The 10,024-nt window shown below is 40.0% G+C and overlaps 1 protein-coding gene across 1 annotated transcript in view; it reads left to right on the top strand.

Moving 5' to 3' along the window:
• SLC35E3 (solute carrier family 35, member E3) overlaps positions 1-3,495 on the top strand; it is a gene marked incomplete at its 5' end in the record, with an annotated part of 3,671 nt that extends 176 nt beyond the window's left edge. The window contains 3 exons of the mRNA XM_009868015.1: positions 1,568-1,726; positions 2,698-2,780; positions 3,241-3,495. Coding sequence (XP_009866317.1) covers positions 1,568-1,726; positions 2,698-2,780; positions 3,241-3,427 — 429 coding nt within the window. The remainder of the gene's footprint in view (positions 1-1,567; positions 1,727-2,697; positions 2,781-3,240) is intronic.
• Between the last annotated feature and the right edge of the window lie 6,529 nt (positions 3,496-10,024).

The raw sequence follows: 10,024 nt of genomic DNA on the forward strand, positions 1-10,024 counted from the left end.
TTCAGGCTGCTGGGCCTCGGGTAGATCGCCTTTAAGCAGCACCCCACCTTCTAGGAAACCCTCCTCCACTCCGTTATTTATTTAAGAAAGAAACTAAATTGATGACAGTCCACTGCAACCTCTGGTAAATCGTTTAAGGAACTGATTGTCCTTGCTGCAGGTGTCGTCTTTAACGTGGTCGTGAGCATATTTTCCAGGGGTGAAGATCGTTTTATCGGTAAAGCTCTGTTTATTTCTAAAGAGCACAGATTTCTCTCCTGGCTGAAGCAAGTGCCTTGCATTTGAGCCTTTCCCTAGAAAGGACATTTTCCAGCCCTTCAGTTAATCCCATGGTTTATCCTTGAGCTGTTTTTATCAGCATCCTTCTTCAATTTTGGTTATACACAGTCCAAGGTGTTTTTGTAGGGGGTGCATTAATATGTATGCACAATATGCATTAATATGTATGCACAATATAACCTGGCTGGTTGTGGTCAGAAAAATAAGCATCTCCAAGGACTGCCTTAGCCCTTTCAGCTGTAACATTGTACTAATGGCTCACGACCAGTTAATTATCAGCTATGATTGTAAAAGCTTCCCAGATTAGAATCCCCTGTCACGCTGATGTGATAGTCATCATCAATTTAAACATCATTTTCTTTGTAGCAAGGGTACTGGGCCTCCAAAACAAGTCAGCCTCTTTGACCTGTAGTGTGCGAGATGAGAAATATTGGTCTCTTGTCCTGTTTGGGGCTGGGAGGAGGAGAGAGATGCAGCACAGTAACTTGTAGGTGATGGTGTTCATACTGGAGAAATGGCAGTAACTGAGTGAAATTTTTCTGGAATTTTAAAAAAAATTAGCAAGTTTATATGCTAGAAAACATGTTACCAATTAATGTGATTTACAAAGCATTAAAGTATTAATTAATTAATTAAAGTATTAATTAATGTGATTTATAAATTACTATGATACAAAGATGCATCTTTTTGGCTGCAACATCCAGCTTCATAACTGTAGATAACTAATGTTGTCTCTTAAAGCATGCTACTTTGAAAATCCAAGTTACAGTCAATTGCAGTCAATAACATTAAAATCAAATCCAGTAAATTTAGAATAAACTACCAAGCAATTACTGGTTTTGTTAGCTTATGTGTCAAGAGAAATGAAAAGGAGCAAAAGCAGACCTCTGCTTAGGCAAAGGTGCTTAGGTCCATTATAGGCAGGATCTGGAATTTGAATGGAGAATAAAAAGGAGCTGGCATTTTTTCCCCCAGCCCTTCTACATTCTTGTTCTTCCTCAAATATAATACTTCACCCTCAGGCAATGGGAAAAGCCAGGTTTAGGTATCTGGGAGGTTTTCAATGCCCGTGCACATGATTTTCTCCGCAAGTGGCTTGTGTGCTCTCGAGAGACAAATGCACAGGCCTCTGGTTAGGCGAAGGTAGAAAATGATGCTCAGCTCTCTGTCCATGTGCTGTTGTCCATGTGTTAGTAGCCAGTTGGCTTTTGCTCTAGTTTTCAATTTATGTCGTTTGGTTGTTTGGTTTTTTTCTCCTCACGTTTAACAGCTTTCTCTTTTGTTTTAGTGGGTAGGAGCTAAGCAGCACGAGTTGCAGGTAAACTCTATGCAGCTGCTGTACTATCAGGCACCAATGTCCTTGGCTATGTTGCTGTTCATCATACCCTTCTTTGAGCCAGTCTTTGGAGAAGGGGGAATATTTGGGCCCTGGACACTTTCTGCTGTGGTAAGGCTTTTATTGACTTTATTTAAATAAATAGATATCATTGATGTTAATTCTATGATTCTGTGTAGTTAAATTTGATAGTAAGATCAGTTCCTTTGGAAAACAGTTTTTTGTACAGTCAGGGACTACGGTGAGATGAGAGGGGAATGTGCAGGAGAAGAAAACACCTTGTTTTGTCTGCCCCACTTGCTCCTAGAGAATTCTGTCTGTCAATTGATTTACCTCCTTATTCTTGTTTCCATTTAGAGGGCATCTGAGCAACAGGAAAATCTGACAAAATCCAGAGGCTTCACCTAGGGTAATAAATTAAAAATATGTAAGTGCCCTAGTTCAAGCTCTTACTGTCCACTCAGAAAAGAGATGAGCATGCTCACGTTTGACACGGAAGAGTTCCTCTTCTGTGGAAGGATGCCAACACTGGTTGTTCTCTAGAATTGCTAGTTTATTTTCACCAAGAAGGCTATAATCTCTCTCTCTGTGCTTCTGTCCAAAAAAGAGCCAGTGGCATATTCTTACCGCTGCTGATTGTGCTGCTCAGTGACGGGTCATTTCTTGAAGAGCTGCAGTTTATGAACAGGATACCAAGTATTCTCAGTAATAAAATTGGATGTTTTTCCAGAACAGTTTTTTTTGTGGCCATAGATAAGACTTTGTCTCAAACGTAAAGAATACAGCCTCGTTGTGTACGAACAGTCAGATTTTGCAAATCACTCTTAAATGTTCAACAAGGGTAAGGGAGAAAAGGCTTGTCGTCATATCAGTATTTATTTAGGGACATCATACCCTGAGCTACTTACGCTCATCATCAGTGTCTGTACTGATTGGAAGCTGTTTCTATTTTTGTTCTCCGTATGTTTTTCTTGCCTGATATTTTGCATTTGAAATTAAAGGAAATTAAGTAAATAACCTGGACTGAATCTACAAATGGCCAAAAATGTGCTGGATTACTGACTCTGCCCATTAATCCACAGATAATGGTACTGCTGTCTGGAATAATAGCCTTCATGGTAAACTTGTCCATTTACTGGATCATTGGAAATACGTCACCTGTCACGTATCCTTTGTAACTTTAGTTGTCCCTCCAGATGATTTATGCTGGCATCCATTCGGGCTGATTTACCGTGGGGAAAATGGTTTGGTTACCTGCCTGCTTTATCTTAAATGATGAAGCTATAAAAGCATGTTTGTGTTTTTGTGTGGTTTTTTTGTTCGTTTAGGGCGTGTATAGATAACGGCAGTTAAGTTACTGACATCATCTTCATCCTTCACATAAAGAATATTTACCCGCGCTCTGGCTACATTGAGGAAGTGTTGACGTGTCATTTACTTCGTAGTCTACGATGGGTGACAGACTTTCAGTGGAGGTTAATTCTCATAGCCACAGAGGTGCAGAAAAGTTGCATGAGTTGACCATTGCATGCTTTGGATGTAATTAATGAAGTTCCCAAATCTTTCTTTTTACATAAAAAACCCAAAAAGCAACCTCGATACTTGCTTCCTTGACAGTTGTGTAGGTATAACATGTTTGGACATTTCAAGTTCTGCATCACCCTCCTGGGAGGGTGCCTCTTATTTAAGGATCCACTCTCTGTTAATCAAGGCCTCGGGATTGTGTGCACATTGTTGGGCATTTTAGCTTACACTCACTTCAAGCTTAGCGAGCAGGAGAGCAATAAGAGTAAATTGGTTCAGCGTCCATAAGGCGAAGGTTTGTGGAGATTGATAATATTGCAAAGGGAAACAAGTATTGAAGTGTGCATTGATTCTAGAATGCACAAAATCACCCAATTCATTTAGATCCATGGGTTTAGTTTAACCACCAGGATCGTTGTTCTGTAACTAAACCAAGTGAACTGAATTATATAAAATGCTGGGGGTTTGCCATCTCAGTCCGTCCTATCGTTTTCATTAAATTTAAATAGTAACTTAAAAGAGAAAAAGGCACACTTCAAATTGCTGTGGAAATTGTACTGCAGTAATTATATTTTTTTGCATACCAAATGAGATTTTGATGGCTACCGTTATAGTACGGAGAGAGGGAGAGAGAGAGAGAGAAAAGGAATCGTGTCTCTGTGATCATGCCAGTATTGTTGTTGTGAAGAAACTTGGAGGCACTTCTCTGCGGATGTTCTGGCATGTGGTGATGGTTCCTCCTTTTTGTCAGTTGAACAATGAGGAGGAAGTGTACTTTGCTCAGTAGTTTTGAAAAGGGCCGCCAAGCTATTTCCTATTTTTTGCAAGTTTTCATATATATGCTTGGCTTCAACACATTGATAGATTTTGGCTGAATAAAGTAGATTAAATTACAGGTGGAGAGAGACCAGAGGAGACATCGGAAGACTGGAAGCCACAGGCCAGGCTGTAGAAAAGTAGGAAGTCAGATCTAAGTGGTTCATCTTCAATTTTTCTTTGGGTCCATCAGGGCATTAATGAAGCAATTTGCGTTTTGGAAAATTCTCTTACCGCTTTATAATTTTCTCTTTGCCAAAACCAAGGCTTTACATGAGATCTTGTAAATACTCATGAGCCTAATAAAATCTCTGACGTTGTGGTAATAACCGAATATTTTGCAGCCCTCGCACACAGACACACCCATGCTAAAAGTACTTTTTTGAGAAATCTGTGGAAAGGTCACCATCTGTGATGGACGTGAAGGTCGCCCGGTTCTTGCTCCTGCCTTCAGCCCCACCTCCCTCGCTCCCACACCTTCCCCAGGGTTACCTTCAGTGGGATCTGCAGATCTGTCCCTGGTCATTGTTTTGGGGGGAGGCCCAGGAGCCGCCTGGGCAGCGCTGGGTGGGCGGCATTTCCTCAACAGATGGTCCCCGGAAATCTATCGAGAGTGACTGGAGAGTGCGAGATGGGACCTGCTTCAGCTCTAATTCAGGAATGCTTTGAAAATTATTTTATGACAGTATCGAGCACTGATTTTGACAACGTGGAAGGAAGAAGTTGAGTGCTGTTCTATTTTAAAAAAAGGAAGAAAAAAAAACTGCTTTCAGTAAATCTGGTGAGAACATATGCTCGCTAGATTTGCAGGCTTAGAACTTATGTGCAGGATCTTAATCCTTACATTTTGGGGTTTATCTTCATCTACCTCTAGCATATTTAAAGAGGAGAATTATGTGAACAAAAACACGTATTTAAGTTTTACAACCACCGACAGAAATACTTAGTTCCTCTACGCTCTTGACAATATAGGTAACACGTCTTTGTGTAGGAAACAATGCAGATCTTCTCAAGCTTGTAAATTATTTATTCTATTACAGAGTTCTTGACTTAAGAAAAAATTATTTCTCTGTGTAACCTAAGTTTACACCATAATACTCTATATTATAATTTCAGAGTTAGAAATACCTGAATAATTTTACACATCTTTACCAACTGTGTCTTAGACATTGTACTGGTCCAAGGATAATTTTTTGTATACATTTTTATAAACCTATATAATTAGTTTAAAAATACAGCCTGGACTACTGAAAGATGTGTTCAGAGAGTCCATCTCTGGATGCAGTATCCTTCAGTAGGTAAACTGAGAAAGCCATTTGCATTAATTTGTGCTGTGCACAAGTTCTTCTGAAGTGTAGATTGACCGCAAAGACGCTTACTGTTAGAAAACAGCAACTGAATTAGAAGCCCATACGTCAACAATATTTGGGATGAGACTGATGTAAATTATATATAAAGTGATAGAATGAACAAAACAACTACGTCTGAAAGTAGGAAAGATTCCTTAAGGAGAGGAGCAGATCTGCAGGAGAAGGTTAACAGTATCATGAAAACAATACATTATAAATACAGTCTGTTGCTGGAATGTGTTAAGTCGTGGAGGTCACATTAAGTGACGTGACTTTTTTCATACATGCAAGAACCCTTCTTTGAGATTTACCTGTTGTATCTAACAAATCAAGTATCTCGAACTTTGTCATATGATTCAAAATATTAAACCCAGGAGGCTTGTGTAATCATGGAATAAATAAATCTTTGTATGTATTGTTTCTTTGGATACCACGTGTAGGGTGGGAATAAATTTTTAATCACTCGGGTGCTATCTGCTCATTGCAGGGGAGAACTTGTCCTTTTTCTTCTCGAACTGCAGACACTTTAGGGGTCTAGGTATCTCTGAGTCAAAAAGGTGTCACTTGGTTTCCTGTGTGTGTAAATATTTCAAGGAGTTTGCACATTTTGGGGCTGAACTCATGCCACAAATGAGGGAGTTTTTCTATCCCAAGGTAAAATTTGGAGTCTTGGAAATATTACTTACACTTACTGGGTGAGAAGCTTGCTTAGTCTAGTTTTTGCTAGATCAGTTTAATGTGTTTTCCTGATAATTATGTGTACTTCATTGAGCTTTGGCTTTCCTGAAAGAATAACCAGAAACTTGGCATCTTTAACAATATGTAGTCATCACCCTGTATGTGCTGTCACAGTTGGAGCCAGACTGTACAAACCCTGGTGTTTACTTTCTGCTTTTCATTTTACTTCATATTCTACACATGACTAAACCACAGTAACAAGATGGACCTTGGTCCTGTTCTGCCATCGAGTGCTTTGCTGTTGTATTAGCTTTTTTTTTTATTTATTTTAAAAACTACTGTTTGTCATTCCAGTGGAAAAGCTAGCGTAGATACCAGGGTGGCATTTGAAAATTAGGGCAGATCCAGATGATTCTAATTAAAATATGAGTGACTGGTGGTGAATAATCTTTGCTAGCCTTGTCTTTGAAGACACTTTAGAACAACAGACATGAAGTTTCCTCATTTTCCCCAAACGACTGGGAAAGTACGCCTTCACTTAGAAGACACTCGGTTCAAAGCTTCAGTAACTCGGTGCTCATTTGACAGAGTTTGCATCTGGTTTTGTAAGGTTTTTGCATGTGTTTTTTAAAGACTTTCTGTGCTCTTGCAGCCTTGGGGAGGAGGAGTGGGGGCACTGTGCCAGGGGAGTTTTCCTGTTGGTGGGTGAACAGCTACGCTCTCAGGCTTGGGGCTGAAGGAGAGTGGTTTGCTGCTGTTACCTGTATGAAAAGGAGGTTTGTATTGCAGGAGGGTGCCCTTCCCAGACAGAGCTGCAATTCAGCAGCAACAGGCCCTCTCTCATTTTGTGAAAGGAATGCCCAGTGATGGCTCAAGGCTAAAGCAACCTTAAAGCCTTGTTTAAGCTACCAGCAGTTTTTATTAAACACTTTTTTTTTCTTTTTGTAAATAGTAGTGGTAGTCAGTGCTGGTTAAGTATTAAGGTAAAAATCTTATTTTTATCATGTCTTATTATATAAGAGCTTCAGGAGAGTGTTTTATAACATTTTGAAGTACAGGTAATGTCTAACTCATGTCGAGTCACGTTTTCTTCAAAATCTATCAAAAGGTAGTGATGGATTTCATAACTGGCTGTATATATTTATGCAGTTGGGCTTCTGAGAAGGGACTTGTTTTTGAGCGGTACTGAAGTACTAAACAGTGGCACACTGGTAATGTATTTAGCAGTGATTTAGAAACATCTAGCTTGAAATTCACCAACCTGCTTGGAAAAGAAAAAGGAGGTGAGAGAGCTTTTTATCTTGCTTTTAACAACAAACATGAGGCCTGTGGCCTAAAGGAATTCAGAGGGCAGGCCCCAGTGTCCCACAAATCACCTTTCCTAATAAAATTTTTCTCCCAAGACGTCTGTTTTGCTCCCAGTTACATAGCTGGTGTCTTACTTGGATTTTAAAAGAAGCAGAGTTTGGATTACATTACATTTACATTAACCATTGACAACCCAACTTCCCTGTTTAATGAGCAAACAGAAAGGAAAGGAGCGCTGAATAAATCCAAGGTAGACTGGATATGCAATGAAGCTATGTTTTGTTTTGCGCAAGAATTTTACTCTTCTAAAGGTGATGCTCTTTCTGTTTGTTTCTCTACTGTTACAATCAGGTAGATGAACAAAAGCACCAGTTTTGTGCTCGTACAAATTCACTCTCTTCCTGCTGGCACTCCCTCTGATCGCAGTCTCACCCTTCCATTTGACAGCTCAGTTGTTGCAAAGATGACTGAGATGTCAGCCGCAGAAGGTTAAGAACATGAAGTGAAAAACTATCAGTGGGAGCGGATATAATCTTGGGTAATGAGAAATCCTATTCTAAGACACAGAGACATCTTACCAAAAAGATCTCCCCGTGCTAAGCAGCAGGGAGAGGTGTGGGTTTATCGGCAGGCAGGTACTGCAAAGACTGCAAGAGCTGGACTGTATGAATTCTTGCCGTGCTGTAGCCATTGACAAATTTAAACTATCTTTTAATAGTACAAAAATCGAAAATATAAATGCCATGCAAAAAAAAATAAAAAAAAAAAAGAAAAAGTTGGATTCAGGCAGTATAAAATGTTTGCCAGATGCATCCCACAGCGGTGGTTAACCTTCCTGAGAGAAGGGAGCTATTGTTCTGCCTCCCCTTCACCCAGTGATGCTGGGCTTAGTGAAGGAGGGTTTCCGTTCCTGAAAGCTGCTCTGCTCTCTGTCAGCTCTGTCAGTTGGTCCAATGAAAACATATCGCCTCTCCTGACAGAGCTTTCACCTGTCTTGGGTTGTGCTCTTACCTTCCTCCAGTAGCTGAAAGGCCTAATGGACACTGGGGAATGGAACATACTCCACCTGTAATGTACCTCCTGCAGCTGCGGGGTCCAGTCAGCCCTGCTGCCAGGGATCCAGCCCAAAGGGCCGTAGTTACAATCTGCAGGACAACAAGAACTAAAGAAAGGGGAAACTGATCCCTTTTCATTGGTTGAGTTGCAAGGCAGATACTAATCCTTTCCAGTTCTCGTCTTTGTCATTTCCATTCAGTAGGTGCCTAAGAAAGCTCCCTTTCCTGTTTGAGTCTGCTCTTTCCATAGAAAGTATAATTAAGCCATATTTTAAGGAATTCTGGAATTGAGACAGAAATTGGATTCACTGCTCACATAAATATATTGACCTCACCCGGTGTTGCTTTTTTTTACCTAGGGACCCTTGAATGCCTTCCAATCTAGAAAAATAATGTTTAAAATACAGGAGGAGTCTGGTTAACCTGAATTAAGAGTTAGTTTGCCAGCTCAGGAGTTGCATGCGCCTTCCCAGCTGCACTGGCTCGGTACCTAGGAGGCACGACATGCTTAAACATATTAAACATAATGTACTATAAGTAAATTATGTATTTAGAAGCAAGTAGTGGGGATGATCCAAACGTTGCTTGAGGATTAACATTGCAAGAATATATTCTGATTTGTTAGTGGCTTCACAGGAACATGAATACAAGCCTTTCATTTGAAGGCACTTGGTTATATTTAAGGAGCTCCAAAAAGTCCAGCACAGCTGTGTGGGTAACCTGCACATTCAGGATGCACATGCAGGCTAGCAGTGTGTCAGAAAAGAGCGGGATTATTTTTAGAACCATAGACAGATATGTCACATCCAAGAAGTGTAGGGAGGAGATCTCTGGCTGAAGCATAGCATAAGAATGTAATTTTTAATGACCTTGGCACAGGAAAACTGTTGTATTCTTTACTTTCTTACAAAGCAGAGGCTGGAAAGCAAATGCGTTTAAAGGAGCTGTGTTCTGGTCAGGCAAAGCACATGGAGTAATTCTGGCTACTAGGACCACAGAGCAGAGGTGGCTGTGATAAAAATTTTTTTTAAAAAGTGAGGCAGTGGATTAAGAGACAACTGGGTGCAGTATACAGCACATATACATCTAGGCAGGATTTTAAATATAAGGTCTAAGTTTAGATACTTAACTCCATGATTAGGCATTGCGAGTAGCAGCGCCAGATTTGTGTCAGCTTCTTCCCTTTCAATTGTACTTAATGGAGAGTGGCACGTGCTCAACATTTCCAGAAATGAAGCTGCATAGTTGACAAGTTTGTCATTTTATTTTTGGTCCCCAACTAAATTAGGTATGCTGTTTAAAACTGAGTGCTTCTGCTTCTGTCCATAATGTTTTCAATCCTCCTTACTCTTTGGGCAAAAAGAAACCATTTGTGCACTTCTGTTTTCTGTTGCCTAACTAACTGCAGTGCCCAAATAGGTTTTGTTTTACAATACACAGGAGTTGCATATTAAAAACTTTGATTAAGAGCTTGTAATTTAGCTATATGTGTACACTCTGATTCTACTCAGGTTTTTGTCTCCTGTTATACAGCATCAACTGTTGTGAAATAAGGTGCTTCTCTCCAAGGAGTAAAAAGGCAAAGCTAAAGTCTTCTGGGATCCAAAACGGTTAACTTGTTAAATGCATTTCTTGTGGTGGTCAGTCAAAAACTGCTTTCCTATTTGTTAATGTAGTTG

The sequence above is a fragment of the Apaloderma vittatum genome, unplaced genomic scaffold, assembly GCF_000703405.1.
Source record: "Apaloderma vittatum isolate BGI_N311 unplaced genomic scaffold, ASM70340v1 scaffold36940, whole genome shotgun sequence".
Lineage (NCBI taxonomy): Eukaryota > Metazoa > Chordata > Aves > Trogoniformes > Trogonidae > Apaloderma > Apaloderma vittatum.